The 14,753-nt window shown below is 44.8% G+C and overlaps 1 protein-coding gene across 1 annotated transcript in view; it reads left to right on the forward strand.

Moving 5' to 3' along the window:
• Window positions 1–14,753, forward strand: part of capn7 (calpain 7) — a gene marked incomplete at its 3' end in the record, with an annotated part of 73,380 nt that overhangs the window by 52,617 nt on the left and 6,010 nt on the right. The window contains exons 18-19 of the mRNA XM_084335976.1: window positions 6,038–6,100; window positions 7,579–7,709. Of these exons, the coding sequence (XP_084192102.1) occupies window positions 6,038–6,100; window positions 7,579–7,709 (194 nt within the window). The remainder of the gene's footprint in view (window positions 1–6,037; window positions 6,101–7,578; window positions 7,710–14,753) is intronic.

The raw sequence follows: 14,753 nt of genomic DNA on the forward strand, positions 1-14,753 counted from the left end.
GGTCATGGACACTTACGCCGTCCTTGACGACGGGTCAGAGAAGACCCTTCTCCTCGCATCCGCTGCGGCCCAGCTGGGGCTGCGGGGGAGCGAAAACCAGATGACGATTCGGACAATAAGAAGAGATCTAAAGACGATAAAGGGCGAGAATGTCTCCTTCACTATCGCAGCAAGCGGGCAGCCAGAGAGACGGTATAGGATTACTAATGCTTTCACCAGCCAAGAAATAGGCCTGTCGCAGTACACCTACCCCATCGCCAAGCTGATGGATAAATATGTGCACCTGCGTCAACTACCTATACCGCTCATAGACGGTGCCACCCCGACCCTGCTGATAGGCTCCGACCATGCAGACCTCATCGTCCCGATTGACCGGGTCCACACAGGGCCCAGAGGCTGTCCTGCAGCAGTCGAGACCCGCCTAGGATGGACATTACAAGGCCCCCTCGCTAAGTCTCTTAACCGAACAGCAGCCATTAACTGCCTCCACTCCAGAGTGACAGAAGAAGACACCACCCTCCTACAGCATGTCGAGAGGCTATGGACACTAGAGACAATGCCCTTTAAGAACGAAAAGAAAGACATTCGTTCCAAGGAAGACATTTACGCTATAGCACTCCTCGAGCAGGGGACAAAGAGAGTCAAAGTCAACGGAGTGATGAGATACGCAACTCCACTCCTGAGGCGAGAGGGTATGCCTACCTTCCACGCCCCAAAAGAAGCGACGGAGCGGTATCTATTGAACACAGAGCGGCGCCTAGCCAGAGACCCCGCTCAAGAGACTGTGTACCGCGCTGAGATTAACAAGCTAATCACAGCGGGACACATAAAGAAAATTGACATCAAAGAGGCCGATCAGACGACCGAATCATGGTACATGCCGCACCACAAAGTCCACCACAACGGCAAGGATCGTATTGTGTTCAACTGCAGCTACCAGATCGGATCACAAAATCTGAATAAAGAGCTCTTGCCCGGCCCAACACTCGGCCCCTCTCTACTAGGCGTGTTACTACGTTTCCGCCAAGACAAGGTGGCCATCAGCGGCGACATCAAAGGGATGTTCCTGCAGGTGAGACTAGTGGAGGAGGACAAGCCCCTGCTGCGGTTCCTATGGAGAGAGAGGATCGGGGATGAGCAACCAGCCATCTATCAATGGGAAGTCCTCCCTTTCGGAACCACATGCAGCCCATGCTGTGCTACGTTTGCACTGCAAAAACACGTCGCAGAGGACCCAGCAGCTGATGAAGAGGTCCGACAAAGTGTAGGAAATAGTTTCTACGTGGACAACTGTCTGCAAAGCGTCTCGACGCCAGAAGAAGCCGAGGCCCTTCTACTCAAGCTCCGCGCCTCCCTGATCAAAGGCGGCTTTGATCTCAGGCAGTGGGCCAGCAGCGACCCGCAAGTATTGCGCAGCCTCTCCCCCGAGGACAAGGCAGCAAGCAGCGAGACCTGGATGGCGACCATCCCAGGAGAAGCCCAAGAAATGACATTAGGACTAGTCTGGCGCTTCAAAACAGACTCGCTCCATTATAAACACACACCCCTGACCAAGGAGCAGGGAAGGTCGACTGCACTACCGACCACCAGACGGAGTGTATACAGAACACTCGCCAGACAATATGACCCGTTGGGATGTATTCTACCTTACACCACCAGGGCAAAGATGATTGTAAGAGCGTTATGGGACAAGGACCAGGGCTGGGACGACCCCATACCCGAACACCTTGCATCCACATGGAGAGAGTGGGAGACGGAACTCGGCTCACTCCCAGGTGTCAACATACGCCGCAGCTACTTCCCACCCACAGTGAGGCCGGAGACGTGCCAGATGGACCTGCACGTCTTCAGCGACGCCTCCGAAGTAGCCTACGGTTCGGTGGCCTACTTGCGTGCCCGAGAGGAGGGAGGAGAAATACATACTGCTTTCATCCTGGCTCGCTCAAGAATAGCCCCACGAAAGCAACAATCTATCCCGCGTCTAGAGCTCTGCGCAGCCCTAGCAGGAGCGCAACTCGCCACGTTAAACCAACGTGAACTCACCATTCCGGTGCAAAGAACAATCTTGTGGTCAGACTCCATGACAGTACTCACATGGATCCGGTCTGATTCGTGCAGATACAAGGTCTTCGTGGGAGTCAGAGTCACAGAGATTCAAGATTTAACAGAAGTAGCAAGCTGGAGGTATGTGGACACAAAACACAACCCAGCTGACGTCATCACCCGGGGAATGTCCCTGGATGACCTCACCCGTCACAACCTATACAGTGACGGGCCAGAGTTCCTCAAGCTCCCGGAAGAAGAGTGGCCTACACCCACCCCACGGGAAGCGAGTAAAGAGGAGGCCGAAAACAAGAAATCTATGTTCTGTGGATTGAACACACTCGTCTCCACAGACCCCGACATAGACGATTGCCTCACCCTAGAGAGTGCGCAGCTAAAGACATTCCTGTGGCACCACCCAGAGGTTCAGCTCACTACTGACATTACAGCAGCTGACTACGAAGAAGCAGAACTTCTTCTACTACAACGAGCCCAGAGAGACTCGTTCCCCGATGAGCTAGACTGTCTACAGGGAGCAAAGCCCGTCCCATCAGACAGCAGACTGCTCCACCTAGCCCCCGAGAGAGACGCCCATGGTCTCATCAGAGTGGGTGGTCGTCTGCGGAGAGCTCCAGACTTACCGGATGACGTCAAGTACCCGATAGTCTTAAACAGCCGACACAAGGTCACAGAGCTGATCATAAAGAAATACGACGAGGATGTGCATCACGCCGGGGCAGAGAGAGTCTTCGCAGAGATCAGACGTCGTTATTGGATACTGCAAGGGAGAGAAGCAGTGCGGCGCTTCCAGTGAACCTGTCTAGACTGTCGTAAGTGGCGAGCGCAGCCCAGTATACCCCGGATGGCTGACCTACCTCCCTGTCGCCTCCGACTCGGCGACAAGCCTTTTCACTCCACCGGTATGGACTGTTTCGGCCCGCTGTATATAAAGAAAGGAAGAGGAACCGAGAAGCGGTGGGGTATTGTATTCAAATGCATGACCACCCGAGCGATGCATATAGAACTCCTTCCAACCATGAGCACAGACTCATTCCTTATGGCCTTCCGAAGATTCACATCGCGGAAAGGCAAACCGTCTATATTATTGTCTGATCACGGGACAAACTTCAAAGGCGGAGAAAGAGAGCTGAGAGAGAGCTTCCAAGCTATGGGCCCAGAACTTAAGACCCACCTCGCTCCATCCCAGATTGACTTCCAGTTTAATCCCCCGAACGCACCTCACTTCGGTGGAACTTGGGAACGAGAAGTACGTTCAATAAAGACAGCCCTGTACGTCGTGCTTGGGGCCCAGACAGTGGCGGAAGAAGTCCTAATGACAGTCCTCACGGAGATCGAGGGAGTATTGAACTCAAAGCCCCTCGGTTACGTCTCAAGTGATGTAGCAGATGTCGACCCAGTCACCCCCAACACACTCTTGATGGGGCGGCTGGACCCCGCGCTACCACAGACAATGTACAGGCCTGAAGAAGCGAACGGCCGAAGAATGTGGAGGTACAGTCAAGTATTGGCTGACAAGTTTTGGAACAGCTTCCTACTCCACTATCTACCGTCTCTACAGACCGGCCAGAAATGGGTGAAAGAGAGAGACAATTTGACAGAAGGAACAGTCGTCATGATTATCGACCAGTCACTACCCCGAGCTATGTGGCCGGCTGGCCGCGTAAGCAAAGTGATCACCGGTGCCGACGGAAAGGTCCGAGCAGCCGAAGTGCTCGTCCAAGGACGGATCTACACCCGACCCGTGGCGAGGCTAATAGAACTGCCAAGGCTCCCCGATACTATCGATGACGACCATGACCCCATGACTTTGTGAACTGACCGACCCCTCACAACAGACATTGAGTAGTGGACAGTGCGGTTAATCTGTCTCTGCTTAGCTAATTAGGTGGGACTAATTAGGGGGCGGCTGTTACAAAGGATCAGATTAAACCGAATATATATATTTATTGATTGATATATATTGCATAGTATTTGTATATCGTTTGATATCCCTTGTATATTCCTTGTACATATACACGGAATATCCCTTTAGCCTACTACAGACCATAATATTTCATTCTCCTATTGGACAGCGGTCCACAGGCGCCAGAGCCATGCCTCCGGAGTCAGGTTCAAAGTCACCGTCAAGACATGTCTGTGCATGCCCGGCCTTGCCCAGGGATACGAGACAGAAATGTCGTTGGCACTAGTTTGTTCACCGTGCATATAAATATGGCGCAGGTGAATACAGAAGCGCTTAGTCTAAGAGTTACCCGATAAGTTGAAGCCTCACCCACGACACTCCGTGCGGTGAAGTATGGCCTGTTTGGCCCCAGAATAGAGCATTGAGACCGCGTGCGAATTAATAATGAATTGTCAGAGTTTGGCGCTATACCGTCGAGTGCGACATATTTCTATTAAGTCAGTAATAGTCTATTTGTGTATAGTGTATCGTGCGGCTAAAGTTCTACAGTGACCAGCATCACCAACGCTTCCTCGTACCAGCTAGAGTTCTTATCCAGGCTGGGCTGCTTTCATGGCGCTTTCACCCGAGGAGACCTAGACGAGAACCGTGTGGACATGTACACTGGATTAATCTACCCGACGACTACATAGCCCTTTGCGGCTGGATTATATTTGTTTTGGTCCTGTGATTTATGGAGCGGAGAATCGCCGACGCCTGCACGTGTTGGATTTACCCTGTGAGGAGCCAAGTCGAGTCCGCGCCTCAGAGAGCCTGAGGCCGGCTAGCTTTCTTCACTGTGGAGCTACAGTCTACGGAGAACAGCTGTATTCGTCTGTGGATCAAGAGGCTATTGCACCGTCTCCTGTACTTGGAGTCTCCTTAGTCATCGTTGACCAGACTCTCTACTACCGACAGATCCTCTACCCCTGCTGGCTTACAACCAGGGGGACCCTTCCAGTATCTCCCGCTATATATTACTAGTGTACCATAGATATAATTCCCTAAGATTCAGGTTGTATAATTACCTCCTGCGTAACCAGAGAATGGACATTCATTGTTGATTTGCCTACGCACATTCCTTTGCCTTACAAGTGCATTCAAAGTATAATAGAGAAGTATTATGTACCTTTTGCTGCAATAAATACTTAAAGACAACTTTGTGTAGAACCGGTTCATTGTGGGAAGTGTTCATTATATTTATATATCATGTACTGTATGGCCAGTAATTAAAGTACATAAAGCGGTAGTGGTTTAATGATACCATACTTATCAATACAGTCAGGGAATTGTACCCCTCAGTTACAGTTAGCATTAGAGTTAGGTCAAGGTTACGGTAAGGGGTTAGCATTAGAGTTAGGTCAAAGTTACGGTAAGGGGTTAGCATTAGAGTTAGGTCAAGGTTATGATAAGGGGTTAGCATTAGAGTTAGGTCAAAGTTACGGTAAGGGGTTAGCATTAGAGTTGGGTCAAGGTTATGGTAAGGGTTAGCATTAGAGTTAGGTCAAGGTTACGGTAAGGGGTTAGCATTAGAGTTAGGTCAAGGTTACGGTAAGGGGTTAGCATTAGAGTTGGGTCAAGGTTATGGTAATGGTTTGGCATTGGAGTTTGGCCGAGGTTATGGTAAGGGATTAGGGTTAGCATAAGATAAGATATTCCTTTATTGATCCCCTTTGTACGTTTGTACGTATAGTAATACCAACGTGGGTGTGTATTTCTATCTTATGCAACAGCGATACTAATTCCCTCTCAGCACGTCCACTCCTCTTTCCTCAACCCCTCTTTCTTCACATCCGCTCCTCTCATCTTAAGCTTAAATTAACTGAAGCTCGCTCACTTGCTCACTCGCCCTCCCTCCCTAAAGAGTTCTCGCCAAAGATCAAAGCACAAACGGCAAGCATTAATTTCTATCTTTGATGTGCTACTTTTTATTTAGTTGATTTTGTCTATTATTTATGTGTGGATAGTAATAAATAAATGATGTTGTTTTGTATTTATACTAACACATACCCCCCTCCCCCCACTCAACAGGTGTATTCCGGGTCCAAGTTTACTTTCTCCAAGATTCCGACACCCTTCACTCACACCAAAAGGGTAAGTTATTATAACAGATATGATAGAGATGAAGGGGTTAATATCATCTTAATGCTGTACTTGAACATGGAACATGAAATGTTAATGTGCAGTGTATTGTGTTCCTCCTTCACTAAGAATGGAGTGTCAGGGATGTGTCTGCTGCACTATATGTAAGCTTGACATTAACATATTTTAATAGACCAGGTGGAGGCGTGAATGGTTGTCTCCGCAGAATACATTAAAATATGTTAATGTATGGCTTGAAGGGCATTTCTGCTTATACCATGACCTACGAGCAAAAAAATTACTATTTTTTTTTAAAGGTCCCCTATCTTATAAATGGCCTTTTCCAGTGGTTTGCATTGTTTTCTAGCAATGTGGGGTTGTACCAACACTGACTGACTAGGTGTGAAATTCTCATTCAGGCGCATTCCTCCAGTTCAGCTGAGAGAAGATCCTCCCCCACTAAACCAAGCCATTCTGAATTTACATCAATCTGTGACATGTAAGAATAGTGATTGAGTCATTGAAGTTATGACCAAAACGGAGCGAGTGGAAATAATGCAGAAGCGGTTTCCCTGTCAGACACTTGCACTTCCCCAAAAGAGAGAGAGAGAGAGAGAGAGAGAGAGAGAGAGAGAGGGAGAGACAAATAGAGAGAGGGAGAGAGAGAGAGGCTCATACGCTGCAAGTCTTGGAGCGATCTCTCCTCAGCTCTCTCCCCCTGCTTACACACACTCGCGACTCGCATCGCGCTCTGTGCTCTCGTCTCTCTGTCTGTCTCTCTCTCCCTCTCTCTATCTGTCTACCTCTCTCTCTCTTTCTCTCTCTCTCCCTCTCTATCTCTCTCTCTCTCCCCCAAAGGTATCTGCCAGTGCAGGTGGGTGACTGTCACTCAAAGCGCATTGCGAGTATGGGCGGAGTCCAGCCAAAAACAGCTTGGATTTTGTAAGGGGAGAAAGTGGTGCACCAAAGTACTTGATTAAAAATACAAAACAATGAATTTTATTGAAAAAAACCTTACAGATGTGTTCCATAGATTCACAAGAATTGTGTAAAATTGCCCAAATAGTGAAAGAAATAGCTAAATAGTTCCCCTTTAAATAAAAACAAGGAGTGTCTATTCTTGTTTCCATGTATCATAATTCGACATACACCCTCTGGAATCTGAATAATACAGCTTGTTGTCATCAGCTAATGTTATGCTAGCAGGCAGTACTGTCGCTATCGTAACGTTGCATAAGGTTAGCAAACAGTGAATATGATCTAAACAGTGTTTAACACATACCCCCGTCTATGTCTGGCTTTATTCTACCAGTTTTTTCTGGTTCTTAAAACTATTTTCTTATTTTATTTAATTAATTAAAATAATTATGATTTTGTTATTCATTTGTGTCTTGTTTTTTTTATTCGTTTTTCTACTTTGATTTATGATTTGTTATGGTATCTATAAGTATTTTGTAAAACAGTAAATAGCCATATTATTATTATTACAGATCAACGGGCAGTGGAAGGGGACCAGTGCTGGGGGCTGTGGGAACTACAAAGACTCATACAAGCACAACCCCATCTACCAGTTCAACCTGGAGCGCTCAGGACCCCTGCTCATCGAGCTCCGAGGATCCAGGTCAGGCTAACATCAGGACAAAGTAGCACACTATCATTATTTTCACAGACATTGCAGTTACAAAATTAGAACTCTTGTCAAATATTATTTGTCAGATACGAATGTACAGGAATTTTGTCTTGGTGGTAATAATGAAGTCTCTCAAGAGAAGTCTGCTCACTCCACCGGCATCTTGATAACAACAGCTAACGAGACTAACAAGAACCTGACCCACATGCACCATCCAGTGGTTTCTGCCTTAGTTACCATGGCAACCACCCACTGCAGAGAGCCGTATTCATTTTAAACATCTTTAAACCTGACATTTCACCTCAAAATGCAGTAGACTATATCATATTACATAAAATAATATCACATTTAATTATTTTTTCTCAATAGGTTTGTTAGTGCTTTGTCTCCTCATTATATAGAGTGTCTCTGGTAATAATGCTAAAACATAACAACTTGCATAGTTCCACATTTTGAAAACACACATAGTACAAGGACAACAGGACTTCAAGTACGTTTAATAGGGACCGTCGATTATATATATATATACTGTATTCTCCATTTATCAGTATACATTTAGTCCTCTTTACTTATTTAGTATTTAGCAGTGTGGCATTCAGCATGGTTGTTGCTTTGTAGGGAAATGTAGTGAGCATCCAGCAGTGCATGTATAGACTAGACACCAGTTACACTGAATACAATACATATCATGATTAGGTTACTGACCCTGTGTTGCTAGCTACTGTATCATCCAACAGTGCATGTATAGACCAGACTAGTTAGTGATAATGAGAACAGAGAACATTAATTTATCAATCCATCTCCGTATGTGATGACATGTTAGAGCTTCATGGCGATGCTTAAAAGCGTACATCCTGTGCTATATATTTCCCACATATTCCGCACCTAATGCCCTGCGGGGTCAGGAGGTCCTATGACTTCAGATGAACTAGCTTCTACTGTGCTGCGTTCCACAAAGCTTTCTTAACTCATTCTGCGCCAATCACGGAAAAAGTCGAGTTAACTCGCCAACCGTTCAGCACCAATCACGAGAAAACTTACGTTTAATCGTTATTTCTTTTATTAGCTATATCCATTCATTCTTCCTCCATCCAGCCTGATGTTTTTTTGTATTTAATTTTTTTATAATTTTTTAAACAAACACATAAACAAACATGACAACACACGATTAGATATACAAGCATTGTAAAACAGTGTACATCCGTTAACTCATCGTTTGGATAAATGTCTTATACAAGATATACCCCTAATACCTGCTATCTATTCCCCTACACACATATGCTCTTGCTCGCACCCCCCGCCCTGGACCCCCCCATGGATAATCCGTCCATTATCCTTCGCTCCTAACCAGACATTACCATTAAATGCTAGCTTTTATTCTCTCCACCACTTCTAACCACATTGTCAATTTGGATTCATTGAGACCCAAAATTCTTGCTGTAGATATTTCTAGATAAATCACATCGATATATGTAAGAATCCAGACCTTTCGGCACATTTATTCCGGTTGAAACCATCGTGATGCTATCAGTTTTTTAGCCACTGTAATACCAGATAAAACCAGATAAAACCAATCTCTTTTGTTGTATAGGTACTGCATATTCAAAAACATCATTCAGCAGTAATATAGAGGGGTGTACAGGTATATTCAAAATTAAGAGATTTGATAATTGCTGGGTCACTTCTTCCCAGAATATCTTAACTGGTGGGCAGTCCCAATACATGTGCATAAATGTCCCCTCGTCCCCATTTGTACATAAGGAGCATTTGGAGTCTTGTTTAAGACCCATTCTGTTCAGTCTTATAGGAGTCAAGTATGTCCTATGAATATAGTTAAGATTGATTTGTTGATGGTCCGGGTTCCTTGATGCAAGTCGAACATTTGCCCAGGCTTCTTGCCAATCAAAATCTTTTTCTAGGTCTGGTATATCCCTCCTCCAAACAGTCTAGGTGGAGGGTTTCATACGAAGCCGGTAGTAATTGATGATAGAAATCTGATACAAAACCTCTCGATGTCTCTCTTTCATAGAAACATTTGTGGTATCTGTGGTGTGCAATTGGTATCGTTAATGGAACACCGTGAGCCTTCAAACATGCCAATAACTGTGCGTAAAAATAAGCCTGATGTTATCATTGGGAATGGGTCTTTTCTGGGCCGATCTGAGCCGTGCGGGCGGGGTTTAAATACTCCTGCAGGACGAGCGTTTACAACGATACATCTGCGAGGCTGGGCCCCCCTTCATATGCAATGCCGGACAACGTGGGACGGACCTCCACAAGCAGTATTTGGAATGGCGATCAGATAATTGGATACATTTTTTTGTATTACATCAGAGACGAGGTAAGAACACTATATATCAAATCTTGCGTTGATCTGATATTTCGTTCTCCTGCGATCGAAGCTGTGTGTGTGGACTGTGTGTGTGCTGTTTACCGTTGCCTGCAGTGGGGTGGGGGGGGTGAGCGCCCCGCTACAAGCCCCGTTTCATTCTTGCATGAGGAAGGATAATAACGATAATCTAGCGTTGATTTCAGGAATATTCGATAATCAGGTGAAAAATGACAACGTGATAAGTGGATTCCACTAAAATGCTATTATCGCGTCTTTTCCTGGGATTACTAAGAATCACAAACTATACTCATATTCAAAACGGTATAAAACGGAAATGTACGGATAAAAAAACAATCAGTTTTTTGCATGTTGACCAGAAGCAACTCACTGACAATCGACGATGTTATTAGACCCATAGCTATAATATAAGATATATTTTAAGTAGGGATGCTCGATATTGGCTTTTTTACCGATACCGATATTCCGATATTGTCCAACTCTTAATTTCCGATACCGATATCAACCGATACCGATATATGCAGGGTTTCCCCCCCCCAAAAAAAAGAATAATTTTAGGTAACTAATAATTTCACTGGATGCAATGTTGTTATTGTTTTTTTTTTTTTTTTTTTGATACCGATATTTTTGGATATCACATTTTACTGCCGATATCGGCCGATAATATCGGCCATCCCTAATTTTAAGCACTCGCAAATTTCGCAGTCTCTCCATTGATTAAAGCGATGGCGTTCTAGCCAGAAGGTAGACAGCGACCCCTGGCGCTGAATGAGTTAATGGATCTGGTTGGATTTATTATGAGATTGACTAATGGGATGACTCACTGCCTGTCCCCAGCTTACTGCGTCATTCAAACTTTGCCCTCTCTTCCTGATCCTCCAATTACAAACTGGTGTGGTGGGGTTTTTCTGACATACACACACGTTCAGACACACATTATAACCATATAATTCGCTCATCTCTCATCTCTCCTTCTCTGTCTGCCATTCCACCTTCTCTGTCTCTCACTCTATTTCTCTGTCTCAAACACACACACACACACACACACGTACACACGCGTACACACACACACACACACACACACACACACACACACACACACACTCTCTCACCAGGGGCAGGCAGGGTGACTCAGTGGGATGTATTATAACCCCCCCCCCCCCCTCCCAGCACCATTTCATATTCAGCCACACCCTGCACAGGGCTGTACCTAAACTTTTTTTGCACATAGCACTGGAGCTACAGAGGTTAGTAGTTTTGCAGCACAGGCCAAAATATTGTAGCACGAGTATAAAACGTCTCTAAAATCTCTAAAAAAAACAACCACACGTAGTGCAGTTCATCACTTAAATAGGTATGTGACTGGCAAAGGACATGCATCTTGCATACAGGGCACACAAAATCCAAACCTTAACAAGAAATGTTTTCAGACAGACATTTTCTCTTTATTTGCCCATAATGGACATAACAACTGTACAAGACATCAACATGTTACGCTTCAAATTAGCAGTGCAAATCTGTTTTAAATGTGTCATACAATGTTTTTCTTTATTGAGAAAGTGTGTAAAGAGGCTTTTATTGCATATTTTGACATTGTTTTCCATTAGGGACATACAGTAATTTGCAGTTGAAAAAAGTCAATATATCGCAATATCGTGATGTTACAATATTATATTATTACTCTAGTATCGTGATAATATCAGATTTTGGGGCCTCTCTGCCATTTCTGGGCAGGAGGGAACATTGGTCTGCCTGTCTGTCTGTCTGTCTGTCTGTCTGTCTGTCTGTCTGTCTGTCTGTCTGTCTGTCTGCAATCCAAGCTTTCAGGTTTGTATGCACTATTATTATGTTAATGTTCAGGGCTTTTATGTATGATTGATGTAGAGTCCTCCCCCCCAACACACACACACATGTTCAGTCAGTCCATCTTTCCATACCCTCCTCTGTTTCCTTCTCTCTATACTGTGCATGGGTGGATGATGTTGGTCCCCACTGTGCTGATGTCATTTCATGTGCTTACTTGTACTGTAAGCTGCTGGCAGACGTGTTCTGTACACAGTAAAGCTTGGGACTGTGGACGTGGACGGTACTGTTTGAATGAAGGCATCATCATTGCATTTATACAGCGCTTTTCTAGATACTCAAATCGCTTTACAATGTAGGGTGTAGCACCCAACCTTGGGCTACGCAGGCTCAATGGCTGCCATAAACTTGCACCAGGCACACATCACACTACACAATGGCTGAACGGCTCAGGAGACAGGGATTGATATCAGCCAATTAACACATTCACGGCCAGGGGTCGCTGTTTACCTTCTGTATAGAACGCCAGTGCTGTAAGTCAATGGGGCGCTTTGTTCACTTGCAAGTGCTTAAAATATATCTTATATTATAGCTATGGGTCTAATACACCCGTCGATTGTCAGTGAGTTGCTTCCAGTCAACATGCACGAAACAGATTGTTTTTTAATCCGTACATTTCCGTTTTATACCATTTTGAATATGAGTATAGTTTTGGTGATTCTTAGGCTGCGGTTACATTAGGGCCAGTTTCGTTTTCAGTTTCAGTTTCGTTTTTCAGAACGCTACGTAATGACAGGCAAGTTAGACATCGTTTTGCCTCCTGAGCACAGAGTGATGTATATCAGTATATACCACGATCACAACACCAGAGGGAGCTCTACAAATCATGTTAAACCCAGATTCGGCTCAAACAAGGGACTAAACACGTTTCGCAATTATGCCACATCAATGTGGAACGCCCTACCCAACGCTGTAAAGGAATGTGAATCACTACCCACTTTCAAAACCACTCTCAAGGAACACCTACGGGAGACTGCAATTCGAAACTGGCCCCTGTAAATGTCCCTCCAATGTACAGTAATTTACCTAGTATGGTTTTGTCAATATTCCAATGTACAGTTTTGCTTGTTTGTACAGTGTCCCCCCCCCCCCAACCCCCTCCAATGTAAATTACCCAGTATGGTTGTCAATATCCCAATGTACAGTTTTGCTTGTACAGTCGTACAGTGTTTTCCCCCCCAAACCCCTCCCTACCCAACCCCCCCAAAACCCCACCCAACCTCCTCCAATGTACAGTTTCTACGTCAAATGTATATACTCCCTTTTCTGGACTCTTTTTGTATCACAAACGGTACTGTATTTGCAAATCTGGTAAGTCATAAATGTATAGATGTAGCAGTACTGTCTATCTGTATGTCATATATGTCCTGATGAATTGAAAATGGGGGACCCTGATGTAAACAAGACGAAAGTCTTTCTCTGGTCTGCATCCCCTTAACAATTGTGTGTATTGAGCTGTACTGTATTGTACCCATTCTGCAATCTGTTAATAAAGTTTTCAATCAATCAATCAATCAATCAATCATATACATGTAGTACAATGCCAAAGTAGTAGGTGGCGATGTAGTTCAAACATGAAGGCCATTTTCAACCAATCAGAAAGGTTGAACGTGCCACTACACTTCCTGCAAAAAAAAACAACAATCCACCATCTTTAAATACCTCGCGTGAGCCATTTAGCCAACGTAGCATTATTTTTTTCAGCAAAGAAAGTGCAATAAACAAAACGGATACATTCACTGTGTTCTGCCTCATTTGTTGATGAAACAAAACCAACATCAACACAATTTACCACCAAGAGCGGATAGTTTAGTCTCACAAAAAGATCTCCGATGTTGTTAGCTACATGCTAATGTGAATGGCATTCTCCATGTATATAGTTAGCATCGAGGCTATTAACGTAGTAACGTTAACGCTAGTAGAAATGGTTGAAAACTTTATTTAACAGATTGCAGAATGGGTACAATACAATACGGCTCAATACACACAATTGTTAAGGGTATGCAGACTGTTGTAGTTTTGGACTGGGCTCCTTATAACAATAACTTGACAACACATGGTAGCCGCAGCTACTTGGGACAGCTCTGCTGTAAACACTGGAAATAACCGTGCAGGTCTCTACTGCGCATGGGCATTGGGCAGAACGGCTCCGTATCCGGCTCGCGCAGATTACATGGCACCATTGTTGGTGAGTTTCCAAAACGAAAACACCTTTTTGAGCGTTGCCACTAGGAAAGCGCGTTTTCCTTCCAAAACTGCGTTTCTTTTTAACTTGGACATGCAAACGTAATCATTCGAAAATAGAACGTTGCTGTTTTACCCCAGTGTAACCATGGCCTTGATGGAAAAGACGCGATAATAGCCCTTTAGTGGAATCCACTAAACGCGGTATCATTTTTCACCTGATTATCTAATCATCCTGAAATCAACGCTAGATTATCGTTATTATCCTTCCTCATGCAAGAATGAAATGGGCCCTGGAGCGCTGCGCTGAAAACAATACCTGTCCCTACTTTGAATCTCAAAGTTGCACAAGTTCTCCTTTTTGTTTTCAAGGAATATTAATAGATGTTTAGGAGTATGTATATCCTACCAACACGTCCACAGTGTTAACATAATTTCTGTATTGAAGTGAAAGCTGTTGTCGGTAGGCGGCCTTAACGTGTCTCTGTTCTGTCCTCCCTAGGCAGTACAGCGAGGGTTTAATGTTGTCTCTGTTCTGTCCTCCCTAGGCAGTACAGCGAGGGTTTAATGTTGTCTCTGTTCTGTCCTCCCTAGGCAGTACAGCGAGGGTTTAATGTTGTCTGTTCTGTCCTCCCTAG

This window comes from Notolepis coatsorum (assembly GCF_963971535.1).
Source record: "Notolepis coatsorum genome assembly, chromosome: 19".
Taxonomy (NCBI): Eukaryota; Metazoa; Chordata; class Actinopteri; order Aulopiformes; family Paralepididae; genus Notolepis; species Notolepis coatsorum.